General features: G+C 39.7%; 1 protein-coding gene across 3 annotated transcripts in view; it reads left to right on the top strand.

Annotated features, from left to right (window-relative positions):
• The first annotated feature begins 99 nt into the window (after positions 1 to 99).
• OGFOD1 (2-oxoglutarate and iron dependent oxygenase domain containing 1) overlaps positions 100 to 14,015 on the top strand; it is a 32,759-nt gene continuing 18,843 nt past the window's right edge. For 2 of the 3 annotated variants that reach the window (XM_061138538.1, XM_061138537.1), the window contains exons 1-4: positions 100 to 337; positions 4,027 to 4,172; positions 7,586 to 7,632; positions 10,260 to 10,360. In XM_061138538.1, coding sequence (XP_060994521.1) covers positions 184 to 337; positions 4,027 to 4,172; positions 7,586 to 7,632; positions 10,260 to 10,360 — 448 coding nt within the window. In that variant the 5' untranslated portion in view covers positions 100 to 183. Of the gene's footprint in view, positions 338 to 4,026; positions 4,173 to 7,585; positions 7,633 to 10,259; positions 10,361 to 14,015 lie in introns of those variants that run through there. The other variant, XM_061138539.1, reaches the window with a different exon arrangement.

Raw genomic sequence — 14,015 nt, 5'->3', positions numbered from 1 at the left:
GCTGGGATGACGGCAATATCTGGAGCTTCCATTGGTAAATCAGGTATTGGTTCCGCCTTTCTCTACCTCGGTGCTTTCTATTGGATAGCGGTAGGGAAACACGGGCAAGGAGGCATTCTTGGGATTATAGTCTCTTTAAGAAAAGAGCTGCTACTTCAGCCTGGCGTGGGTCTTGTAGAAGAGATGAACGGAAAGCGGCCTGCTGAGCCCGGTTCTGACCGGGCGGGGAAAAAAGGAAAGAAGGAGGTGATGGCGAAGTTTTCGGATGCTGTCACAGAGGAAACTTTGAAAAAGCAAGTGGCTGAGGCCTGGAGTCGCAGGACGCCATTCCGCCACGGTAAGCGGGCGCTGTGATGAGGGAGGCGCAGCGCCGGGTTGGGGACCTCTGAAAAAGTCCTGACAGTCGAGCAACAAGGCTACAATACAAGAGGCTCTTGGAGAGAACGTGACTTTGGCCGCCTCCGACTCTCCTGCCTGGCCTGCTGTCCCTTTTTAATCCAAGTTCATTTGGCTTTAGAAACCAATAGAGGAAGAAATGTAGGCCAGGAAGTTTCAGGAAGTAGAGGGCATGCAAGTTGGTGGAAATTCTGGTATTAGAGACTAGCGAGTTAGCATCTTCTTCGCTGTTTGTGCGTCGTTGGGCAATGGATTCAGCTCCTTACTGTGTAAACTAAGATCAGTTCAGTCTCTCAGTCCTGTCCGACCCTTTGCGACCCCATGGATTACAGCGCGCCAGGCTTCCCTGTCCATCACCAACTCCCGAAGCTTACTCAGACTCCTGTCCATCACTCGAGTTGGTGATGCCCTCCAACCATCTCATTCTCGGTCGCCCTTCTCCTCCCACCTTCAATCTTTCCCAGCATCAGGGTCTTTTCCAGTGAGTCAGTTCTTTGCATCAGGTGGCAAAGTATTGGAGTTTCAGCTTCAGAATCAGTCCGTCCAATGAATATTCAGGACTGATTTCCCTTAGGATGGACTGGTTGGATCTTCTTGCAGTCGAAGGGACTCTCAGGAGTCTTCTCCAACGCCACAATTCAAAAGCACCAATTCTTTGGCGCTCAGCTTTCTTTATAGTCCAACTCTAACATCCATACATGACTACTGGAAAAACCATAGCTTTGGCTAGACCAGAGCTTTGTTGGCAAAGTAATGTCTATTCTTTTTAATATGCTATCTAGGTTGGTCATAACTTTCCTTCCAAGGAGCAAGCGTCTTTTAATTTCATGGCTGCGGTCACCATCTGCAGTGCTTTTGGAGCCTCAGAAAATAAAGTCTCTCACTATTTCCATTGTTTCTCCGTATATTTGCCATGAAGTGATGGGACCAGATGCCATGATCTTAGTTTTCTGAATGTTGAGTTTTAAGCCAACTTTTTCGCTCTCCTCTTTCACTTTCATCAAGAGGTTCTTTAGTTCTTCACTTTCTCCCATAAGGGTGGTGTCATCTGCGTATCTGAGATTATTGATATTTCTCCTGGCAATGTTGATTCCATCTTGTGCTTCTTCCAGCCTGCATTTGGCATGATGTAGTCTACATATAAGTTAAATAAGTTGGGTGACAATATACAGCCTTGAGGTACTCCTTTCCCGATTTGGAACCGATCTGTTGTTCCGTGTCTAGTTCTAACTGTTGCTTCTTGACCTGCATACAGATTTCTCAGGAGACAGGGAAGGTGGCCTGATATTCCCATCTCTTTAAGAATTTTCTACAGTTTGTTGTGATTCACACAGTCAAAGGCTTTGGCATAGTCAATAAAGCAGAAGTAGATGTTTTTCTGGAACACTCTTGCTTTTTCAATGATCCAATGGATGTTGGCAATTTAATCTCTGGTTCCTCTGCCTTTTCTAAAACCAGCTTGAACATCTGGAAGTTCACAGTTTACATACTGTTGAAGCCTGGCTTGGAGAATTTTGAGCATTACTTTGCTATTGTGTGAGATAAGTGCAATTGTGCAGTAGTTTGAGCATTCTTTGGGATTGCCTTTCTTTGGGATTGGAATGAAAACTGACCTTTTCCAGTCCTGTGGCCACTGCTGAGTTTTCCAAATTTGCTGGCATATTGAGTGCAGCACTTTCACAGCATCATCTTTTAGGATTTGAAATAGCTAAGCTGGAATTCCATCACCTCCACTAGCTTTGTTCATAATGATGCTTCCTGAGGCTCACTTGACTTCACATTCCAGGATGTCTGGCTCTAGGCGAGTGATCACACCATCGTGGTTATCTGGGTCATGAAGATCTTTTTTGTTTAGTTCTTCTGTGTATTCTTGCCTCCTCTTCTTAATATCTTCTGCTTCTGTTAGGTCCATACCATTTCTGTTCCTCTGGTGCCCATCTTTGCATGAAATGTTCCCTTGGTGTCTCTAATTTTCTTGAAGAGATCTCTAGTCTTTCCCATTCTGATGTTTTCCTCTATTTGTTTGCATTGATCACTGATAAGGCTTTCTTATGTCTCCTTGCTATTCTTTGGAATTGCATTCAAATGGGTCTGTCTTTCCTTTTCTCCTTTGTCTTTCCCATCTTTTCTTTTCTCAGCTATTTGTAAGGCCTCCTTGGACAACCATTTTGCCTTTTAATCAATAATATTTCTTTGGGAAAGATGAGAGTGATTAATGAGCTAATGCCTGCGTATATCAATACACATTTTCCTGAGTAAGGACTAGTAAGCATTTGGACACCTAGTCGAGTGGCTTTTGCAGGTTTTTTCTCTGAAGGTGATGCTTGTTTGTCCTGTGATAGCGTAGCCAGAGCATTTGTTGAGAGCTGCCTGATAGTAGGCACCTAGGCTTGCTCAGTTTTGCCAGCCTGTAGTTCAACAGCATGACCCACGGAAGTAACATGGTTTGAACAAAGGAAGGAACCTGCCTCAAATTATTTCATCCTCAGCTTCAAATATCACCTTGTAAGATAAGGACTCCGCTTAATGCATCATACTTTCGCTTCTAAAGTTTGTCAGGTTTTTTGTTTCATTGGTTAAGTGCTTTAAGGAGCTGAGTCTTGGGTGTTCAGGATGCATATATAAAGTGATGGCTTCATGTTTAAGCTCTGTGCACCAGGCACTTTGTAGTTTCCTTCTGTGTGGGATAGAGATAGTGATGGGGTCTACCTTAAAACTGCTGAAAAGACTAAACAAGATAACACCTATAAGCTTTACACTATGAAGCCCTACTGTGCCTGGCGCCTGGTGCGTGGTGGCAGCGGTGAGTTTTATTAGAGGGGTACATAATCTCTCCCACCAGCCTTAGTGGGTAAAACGTTGAGATAAAACTAAAGGAGTTAGAGGAGGTTATAAAATGAAAAGTGAAAGTGAAGTCTCTCAGTCGTGTCCGACTCTGCGACCCCATGGACTGTAGCCTACTAAGTTCCTCCATCCATGGGATTTTTCCAGGCAAGAATACTGGAGTGGGTTGCCATTTCCTTCTCCAGGAAATCTTCCTGACCCAGGGATTGAACCTGGGTCTCCCACACTGTAGGGAGACGCTTTACCGTCTGAGCCACCAGGGAAGTCCCAGAGGAGGTTATACCTGACCCTATTTAAAAAAAAAAAAAAAAAAATATATATATATATATATATATATATATATATGTATGTATATAGTGACTTCCTCTAGCAGTACCTTAGAGAAAGAAAAAGGATTGAAAAAAATTGTCAGCCAGTATTGCTATTCTTTTCTTAATTTGCTACTTTGACTTGAAGTTTAGGGGGAAATGAATTAAGACTAAAATGCATTCAGCTGAGTAAGTAATCAGTGAACTAAAAAACTCTCCAAAAGAGCAGGAGTCTTAATTTAGTGACATCACCTATATTCATCTTAAGGCCTAACATTGTTAAGCACAATACCTTTGAAAAGTAGTATTGAGTGGGAAGAGAAAAGAAAAAGAACTCATAGTTCTTCCTCCAAATCTTTGACTTTAGGTACTAAGTTTCTGAAAATTCATCACCATCCCTTTTGTATTCTCTGCTGTGCTATTCATGAGTCAAAAATACAAGAAGGAAAAGTCACAGATAACACTTTCTTCCCAACAGAAGCGATTGTCATGGAGATGGACCCCTTTCTTCACTGTGTGATCCCAAACTTCATCCAAAGCCAAAACTTCTTGGAAGGACTTCAGAAGGAACTTTTGAACTTGGACTTCCATGAAAAGTATAACGATTTATATAAGTTCCAGCAGGTATTTTTGCCCCTTTCACATTAGCTTTTCCACTTCAGAAAGTCGTTTTCTATAAAAATCATTCAATACCTTATCGACTTGAGGTTTTAGTTTGGGTTTGCCACTGGGGGTCCTGGTCTTGACATTGTTAAAAACATTCATTTATTTAACATAACCTGAGCACTATGTGTTAGGTATTAATTATTATGGGGGAGTCTTCACCAGTTCCTGCCCTGAAAGCCTTTAAAATTTTAAATTATAGAGGTGGTAGTGATGGTGAAAGATAGTCAAGAAGTACAGTAAGCTGATAAGTACATTTTGGGGAGTGATATAATAAAGAGAGTAGTACATTGGAAGATAGTGCATTAGTTGCTCAGTCATATCTGACTCTTTTGTGACCCCATGGACTGTAGCCTGCCAGGCTCCTCTGTCCATGGGATTTCCCAGGCAAGAATACTGGAGTGGGTTGCCATTCCCTTCTCCAGGAGATCTTCCTGACTCAGGGATTGAACCCGGGTCTCCTGCATTGCAGGCAGATTCTTTACTCTCTGAGCCACTAACCAATTAAAGTTTTGAGTTCGGGTCTTTTGTCTAGGTGGATTTATGTATTGCCATATGTCTTGTAGAGAGTTAGATCTAGTCTTTTTAAATTTGTGGACAATTGAATTTGACAGAAGACTATCTCAAAATCAAGGCTTGTTTTCCTGCTGTTAGAAGCCAGGCCCATGCTAGGTTTGAAAATATATAGGTCATTGGTTTGCCCAGTTTGGGGAGGTATTTTTCATTGCGTGGTGTACATCACTCTTGGAGATCTTTATAAAACCTTAAAGACAGCCCTTAAAATCACAAAAAAGTGAGGATGAAGAACTGTCTTGTTTTCTTTCCATTTTCCCTTTTATTTCTTCTTATCTAGGGTAAAAGTAACAAATTCCTCTGTCTTAAGTTTAGTCTTTTGCACTCCAGCTGGTTGTGTCCCCCACGCTGTCTATCTTTGGGCCTTTTATATGTATGATTTAATCTGGTTAAATATACAAATGATGTTCTCTTCTTAATTCTGGAAATCTAATGAAAAATAGCTTTTATCCATAGTGAAGTTGTATAAGTTAATAAAAATCATAGTCATCTATCTTTGTAATTGTATCAGCTTTGATAACACTAGGCCTCTTTTGTTGATTTGGGGCTATATGCATATCCGATTACTGAAATTGAGAAGCCAAACTGGTTTTTACTTAATGCAATTCAGTAGATGGAAAATACTTCTGTGAAGTCCATGAGAGGCAAAATAGTAAAAATGGCCCTAAGGTAATGAGGGAAAAAGAAGAAGCCATTACTTTAGATCCCCACAGTGCTTAATGGAACTTCTGTGAATAATTTTTCATTATGCTCACTGTGGGACTTCTTCATCTGAAGACAGTAAATATAAACCTGCTTTCCATCTCCTGTCCCATCATACTTCACTTATAGCCCTTTTTGTTTGCTTGTGCTATGAATTGACTCGATAATTGGGTCTATAACAACTTCTAGTTCTCCTAACCAAGTTAGTCATTAGGAGTAGCCTGATTTTTTTTGTTGTTGTTGTTTTTCACTTTATATTCAGGATACTTTATGTTCACTCTCATTTTCCTTCTACCTCACTGGCAAGTCCTTCTTAGTTCCCTTCAGCAGGTCTTCCTTTGGTACTTGGCTTCTTAATGACAGAGTACTCTAGGACTTTTGCCTTGGAGACTTCAGGAAGTCTCATGGCTTTGCCTCCACTTTTGGATATCTGTTAAGTGTTTCACACTTTCAAAAACTAAACTCCTTGTCTTCTCGCCCTTAATCTGCGCCACCTACAATTCCACCCCCGCCCCATCTCAGTTCACGAGAGTCAATCTTTCCAGTGACCCAAGCCAGAAACCTTGAGGTCACCCTTCATTCCTCGCTCACACCTCTTCTCCAGTCCATTGGAAAATTCTGTTGGATCTACTGTCAGAATATATTCAGAAAAACACACTTTTCACTTCCACTGCTAACAGCTGTCACCTGACCCAAGCCTTTTCTCTCACCGGGATTATCCTGTTGGTGGATTAACTACACTCCTAGCTTCTACCCTTGGCCCACCTACAGCCATTGTGTTTGTTTAAAATATTGATTGAAAAAATAAAATAAAATGTTAATGGACCCAAGAAAATTGAAATCATTTGCTCACATAAAAATTTGTACTCAAATTTCAAAGCAGCATTATTTATAATAGCCAAGAAGTAGAAACACCCAGTGTCCATCAACTGATGATGAATGAATAGATCAAAGTGGTATGTCTATACAATGAAATATTATTCAGCCAGAAAAAGGAATGAAGTACTAAATACTGCTGCATCATTGGTAAACTTTGAAAACAAGCTCAGTGAAAGAAGCTAGACCCAGAAGGCCACATATAGTGTGATTCCATTTATAGGTAATAACCAGCAAAACGTAGAGAGTACATTAGTGGTTGCCAGGAGCTAGGGGGTGGGGTTGGGGAATGACTGCCTAATATGTAAAGGGTTTCTTTTTGGTGTGATGAAGATATTCTAGAATTAGATAGTGGGAGTAGGAAATGGCAACCCACTCCAGTTTTCTTGTCTAGAGAATTCCATGGACAGAGGAGCCTGGCAGGCTACAGTCCGTGGGGTCGCAAAGAGTCGGATACAACTGAGCATGCCTCAGTGATAGTTGCACATGTGAAAATACTAAAAGTCCCCTGAATTACACTCTTGGAGATGTTAAAATAGTAAATTTTATGTTAAGTGAATTTCATCTCAGTTCTGAAAAGTTTTGCTCAAACTCTCCTTAAGCTTCTCATTTCTCTGAGCAAAAACCAGAGTGGTTATACGTCTCCCATTACATCTTTGGCCCCACCTCCTGCTGCTTCCCTCCAACTCGCTAAGCCGCATCCTATGATTTCTTCAACAAGCCAGGCATTCTTCCCACTCAGGACATTGAATCTGCTTTGCTGAAATCTTCCCTGGGTACACCTCCCAGCTTCCTTCAAGCCTGTGCTGCACGTGCATGAAGTCTAACCTGGCCACCAAGTTTATAACTGCAAGCCCTTCCCTGCTCTCAGCGCTCCTGGTCCCTCATACTCTGCTTTATTTCCCCTTGACATTTCTCACCTTTTTTATTCTAATAATCAACTTTTAATGTTTATTGTCTTTCCCCCACAAGAATATATAAGCTCCACTGTAATACCTTTGTAAGTATTTATTGAGTGAATAAGGCACAGAGAGGCTAAGCAACATGCCCAAGTCCCAGAGCTGCCAAATGGAGGGGGCCATGCGTCAACCACAGACAGTTTGGCTTCAGAGCCCGGCTCTCAGTGGCAGTGCCGGGCTGCCAGCGTGCTCCCTCCCCAAACTGCCCTGCTGTGTGTGTCTGATTTATGAAGGAAATCCTGTTTTTGTTTTTTCACGGTCAAGTCTGATGATCTGAAGAAGAGAAGAGAGCCCCACATCTGTGCTTTAAGGTAAAGGAGTACTCATACTTGTTGGGTGCCTAATATGTGCCAAGCAAAGGAGTAAGTGCTTTAAATGTCACATCATGCCATCTTTGTTGGCATTGTTGTCCTCTTTTGTAGAGGAGGAAACAGAAAGTAATAATTTCTTCAAAGTTATCTAGGCGAAAATGGAGCTGAGATACAGATCCATGTCTGTCTGATTCCATGGCCAAAGTTTTCAGTGATAAAATGACTGTGTTAGTAACCAGGAAAACAAATTAACACTGGTGGTACCATCTTTCACATTGTCAGGTTGACATATATTTAAAACAAAAGCTCCAGTGTTGGCAGAAGTGTAGATACACAATGCTGCAATTTTTCTTAGAGGATGGTTTTGAAAAATGTATCAAAACCCTTAAAATTATGCTTTCTTTTTGTAGTATAATTCCATATACAAGAATTTGTCCTGTGAAAATAAGGATGTGCTCAAAGATTCCATATGAGATTGTTTATTATAATAGTGAATAATTACATACAAATTAAATGGCCACCCATCAAGAGTTATACAGATGATGGTACAGAACAAAGTGGAAAACTATACCATTAAATGAGCAAGCTCCAGGAGTTGCTGATGGACAGGGAAGCCTGGTGTGCTGCAGTCCATGGGGTCTCAAAGAGTCAGACACAACTAAGTGACTGAACTGAACTAATACCATTAAATACTCAACACATGAGTATGGTAGTTGTTTCATCAATTCCAAGACACTTTTTTTTTTTTAAACATTTTAATCTTTCTGAGACTCAGTATCTCACACAATTAATGTTTTGTCCCAGTTTAATTTGCAGTGTTTTTTAAAGTGATTTATAAAATATGATACTTACTGCTGGCAAAAGCATAGGCTAGAAAAATATAAACAGAAAAGAAGTTAAAAATAGCACACATGGTGTGATCTCATTTAAAAAAAAAAAGAAATGTTTATTTGTATACCTATGTGTATACAAAGAAAAAGACTTGTAGGAATGGTATGTTTACATCTGGCTAATAGGACTATAGGTTTTTTTAAGTTTCTTTTTACTTATTATAGGATTTTTTCCCCTAGTTTTGCTACAGTAGACACATGTTACTTCGTAAAAGCTGTTTATTTTTCACCTATACAAGTTATTTTTTTCTCATTCTATTTCCCTCCCCCCACCCCCGTGATATTTCCGTAAGTGGCAGTCTGCACAGATTATTTCTTCTAAAACCTGAAGTATTTGTTAACTGTACTCGTAACAGTTCACAGTTATTTAGACCTTTTTTTCTCCCATGACCATGCTTCCAGGGCATTGTCTCATTAGTTCACACCACCCCTCTGGTAAGCATTTCTTTCCTCTGGGATTGAGTTACATTCTATACCTAAACGGTAACAGCCAGATTGTTACAGGTGTGAGAGATGGAATTCCTTGTCTTTACAGAAAGGTGACCTTTTTATTTCCCCATTAGGTTCTGTTATTTCTCTCATGAATACTGTTAACAAATGAGAATGATGGCAGAAAATAACCCTATATTTGTGACACCTTCGTGGGATGACCAGAGGAAGAGCTTTCTATGGAATAAATTTGTGGCAATTGATGTTACCAGTAAAAGAGGGATGGAAAGCTTTGATAATATCAGTTGCATAAACATTTAAGACTCAAGACTTTGACCACCCACTTTACCTGAAGCCTGGTTTACAGTTTGCTTTGCTGGTCTCTTCTAATTTGCAACTCTGCCTGTAAAAGTTACATGGCTTTTATGGTTAGACTAACAAATACAATATATTCTGGAACATTCTGGATTGGGTAGTACACAGTATAAAAAGATATTTGGTAATAAAATTTCAGGGGATCAGCCTAGAGACTTGATCTTTAGTTATTAATAGCACAGTTGCATTTTATGGGGGTTTCAGTTATGTACTTTTGGATTAAGATGATTGAAACAGTATTGTCTCTTCATGTGCAAAATTTGAGCTAGCATAAACCCTTTAAAAATATTTTTAAAAATATTTTCCCCAATTTTATGGAGATAAAATTGACATAAAAATGGTGATCTATCCAAGTTAACCTAATTTCAGAGTTGAGTGAGTCTTAAATTGTGTTAGAGTTCTATTCAGAGCCACTTTAGCTGTAAATGGAAATGTTCAACCATCTTTTCTTTGGTATTATCTTAGTATCAGAACTTCTATGAAAAAGGTTTATTGATTATTACACAATTAGCATAGTAGTCACCATTACTGCAGCTTAAAGTTTTTAATCCTGAACAGTGCTACCCACCCAAGTGTTCATTAAATAATAGAGCTAGTGTTAGTGCTGAAAAGCATGTCTCGAAGTCAGTAACTTTGGACTAGAACATTGGTATTCTGCTGTCAAAGGCCAGACCGCTATCGTGATAGGGCAATACTATAAATTTAGGATGAAGAAAATAAGCTGAAACAGTAGAGCAAAATATATTACAGTAGAAAGGTTTGCATTTATTTCTCTGGGAATACTAGTCTTAAACTTGGCAAGTTTAAATTAAGAAACATTCTCAAGAATGGATCTTCAATTAACCAAAACCTGCAGGAAAAAATAGTTGTGGCATAGATCCAAATGGAGCCTCCATCATGGTATAACAAGTTATCTTTTGTTTACATTCCTAGGAAAATTCTGTTTGAACATTTCCGGTCTTGGATTTCAGACATTTCCAAGATTGACCTGGAGTCAACCATTGACATGTCCTGTGCTAAATACGAATTCTCAGGTAAGAGAGAGAAAACTTTGTTGTCACTGAGATTTAAAGGCTTTAACTAAATGATATGGGAAGACAGTGTGAGTGTTGCAAAATCCTAGACTGTGTATTCCTGCATAGTGTTAGGATCTTCTTAGTGAGGATGATCTGACCCAGCTCAGATAGAGAAATGTCGATCTTATTGGAAGGTATAAGGCAGGATTCTCTTTGGGAGTGATGAAAGCTATGACCATGTTGTAACCAAGCAAGGTTAGCGTTCCCACTTCACACTAAGCCAGACTTTTTCTTTCTTTCTTTCTTTTTGGTGGTGCTGGGTCTTTATTGCTGTGCCTGGGCTTTCTCTCATTGCTTTAAGTGGGGGCCACTGTCTAGTTTTGATGTGTGGGCTTCTCATTTTGATGCCTTCTCTTGTTGCAGCACCCGGGCCCTAGAGCATGAGGGCTTAGTTGCTCCGTGGCATGTGGGATCTTCCCGGACCAGGGATTGAACCCATGTCCCCTGCATTGGCAGGTGGATTCTTAACCACTGGACCACCAGGGAAGTTCCATAAAGCCAAACTCTTGAAAGTGGTCTTTGCAGCAAAATAAGGATGCCAAGCAAGGAGAATGGGCAGCTCACACTCAAAAAAAAAAAAAAAAAAAAAAATGAACTTCCCAGTAGCTTTCAGGGAAGGGTTTTTAAAGACAAGGCAGAGGGTTTTCAGATGCATGATAGCTCATGGACCTTCTGATTGGTTGGTGGTGAGGTAGCAGTGATAGGTCAGGAATCTCAGTCATCGACCTTCTGGTTCCAACTAGTTTGGGATCTCCGTGTTGCTTGTGGTCAGCCTGATGTTGCCATCCTCCACCTGGGTGGTGAGGGGGCTGTCTTTTCTGAAGAATAGCTCAGAAATGTGCATCAGATTCTTACCTCTGTCCCTTCAGGAGGAATTAGGAGTCCTGTGACTGCTGTGTCCTAATCATTAACTGCTTGAGCCTGCTCTTTGGAACCTGGGGAGGCCTAGGAGACAAGCCTTTTTTTTTCCCATAAGCAAGAAATGGAGGACACAGAAGGGGTTTTGTGTCCAGGAAGGCCCTGCAGGGTCCTGCTCAGTTTCAGTATTTTCAGAAAAATGCTAATAATGCATATACACATAAGCTTTGCATATGGCATCAGGAAATTCAAAGGTGATATTGTAAACTCACTCTTACACTTCTTAGGAAACAAGTGTCCCCCTCAATGCCTTTTTTTTTCTTTTAAGGGTATTAAGTGAATATATTCTTCTTCACTTTTTTTTTAATTTCTCTTGGACTATAGGTCATTTACAATATTGTGTTACTTTCAGCTATACAGCAGAGTGTATTATTTATACATATACATATGTCCACTCTGTTTTTTAGGTTCTTTTCTCATATAGGCCGTTACAGAGTATTGAGTAGAGTTCCTGGTTCTTTATAGTAGGCCTTTTATTAGTTATCTGTTCTATATATATAGTGTGTATATGTCAGACCCAATCACCCAGTTTATCCCTCTCTGAATATATTCTTAAGGAGAAAAAGTCAAACAATAGAGAAGAGCGTGTAATCCACAATAGTACCCCCCCTCACTTTCTCCTTGTCCTCCTTTCTCTTCAGATGTGTCCATTGTCACCAGTTTGGGATGCATCCTTCCTGCTCCCTTTCTGAGCATATAAATGTCCTTTTGAAAGCATGTTTGGTTTTCAGCTGGAAGGATAAGCATTTTGGGTTGTTTTGTTTTTACAGAATAAAATTTTGATTTGGGTTTACTCTCATACATTGTCCTGGGGAAGTACAAATTGGTAACCACATTTTGAGGATAACTTACACACATAGAGAGTCATGTCACATCCCTTTTTTTTAAAAAATTATTTATCTGGCTGTGCTAGGTCTTAGTAGTGGCATGCAGGATCTAGTTCTCTGACCAGGGATCAAACCTGGTCCCCCTGCATTGGGAGTATGGAGTCTTAGCTGCTGGACCACCAGGGAAGTTTCCCATATGCCCCTTTTTTGAGGAGTGGGGTGGTAATTTGAAGTAGTTTCAAACAGCTAAGTGGTGAGAATAATACAAATGAATTTTTTCTATTTTACTTAAGAATAGGTTGCCTTTAGGATGCTCTGTGACCCCTGAATACTTCAGTAACTCCTGCAGCAAAGACCTCCTATGTGATAGTAATAAACCATCAGAATCAGGAACGAGGTTTGATATGTTACTCCCATCTAACCCACAGGCTCCATTCAGGTTCTGTGGTTTGGTCCTTCATTAGCAGAAGGATCCTGTCCAGGTTGTGCATAGCATTTAGTTCTCATGTCGTCTTAGTCTCCTTAAGTCTACAGCAGTTCCTCAGTCTTGCCTTGACTTATGATCTTGATGCCTCTGACAGTTTACAGATGAGTTATGTCACAAAACTTCCCTCAGTCTGGGTTTGTCTGCTGATTTCTCTCATGTGCTCTTTACTGCATCTTACCATGTGGTAGGTAGTATGTCATGTTACCAGTGCTTAATTAAGTGATTACTTAGTTAAGGTGGTGGCTGACATCAGGTTTTTCCACTGTAAGCTTTAAGGTAATAAATATTTTGTAGGGAGACACTTTATGTAAGTATCCCATTTCTCATTAAAATTTGACTCACTTGTTTCAGCATCCCCTGATATTTTTTCTTTATATATTTTATTGAAGTATAGTTGACTTACAGTGTTTCAGGTGCACAGCAAGGTGATTGAGTTATAAATACACACACATTATTTTTGAAATTATTTTCCATTATAGGTTATTACAAGATATTTATTGACTGTAGTTCCCTGTGCCATGGGCTTCCCTTGTGGCCCAGCTGGGAAAGAATCTGCCTGCAATGCAGGAGACCTGGGTTCAGTCCCTGGGTTGGGAAGATCCCCTGGAGAAGGGAAAGGCTATTCACTCCAATATTTTGGCCTGGAGAATTCCATGGACTGTATAGTCCATGGGGTCGCAAAGAGTCGGACTTCATTGAGTGACTTTTGCTTCACTTCGCTGTGCTAGATACAGTAAACCTTTGTTGTTTGTTGCATATCTGTTTTTTTTTTAATTAGAAATATAGCATTCTAAGTCAAAAAAGTGGGATCAAAATATACATTTTTTAGTTAGGCAAAAATTCATAAGTTTTTAAAATATATATATTATACATATTTATATATATGTATACAAAAGCTTTTCTGCTATGCTTGATAAAAGCTTGAGAAAGAACATCAGAAAAAAAGAGAGGTGGAGAAACTGGAAAACATAAACTAAATGAAATGGCAGTACTGAATATGAAGTAGAAAAAGTGAAACAAAACTAGATAAAAGTGAAAGATCATCATATAGTCCAGTTGTTTTTAAACATGGCTGCTCGTTAGAAATATACCTGGAGCTCTGGAGAAAAAAGCAATACCTGGTCATTTGTATTTTTTCAAAAAATTCCAAGATAATTCTGACATACATCTGGATTTTAATAAGTGATTATAAGTTTTTCTATTAAATCATAGTTTTGGTGGTACAGAGTTCTATTATTTTTCTGTTGATCGATCATGATACAGTGGTATTAAGTGAGTAATAGTTACATAATCACAATAGTAAAAGATGCTTTTCAGTTTTCACAATCAGTAACCAGATAAAAAAATGAAAGATAATTACAATTGCAAGCCATAATGGGAA

This window comes from Dama dama, chromosome 4 (genome assembly GCF_033118175.1).
Source record: "Dama dama isolate Ldn47 chromosome 4, ASM3311817v1, whole genome shotgun sequence".
Taxonomy (NCBI): domain Eukaryota; kingdom Metazoa; phylum Chordata; class Mammalia; order Artiodactyla; family Cervidae; genus Dama; species Dama dama.
The sequence above is the reverse complement of the archived record's forward strand: the minus strand, read 5'-3'. Positions and strand labels throughout refer to the sequence as shown.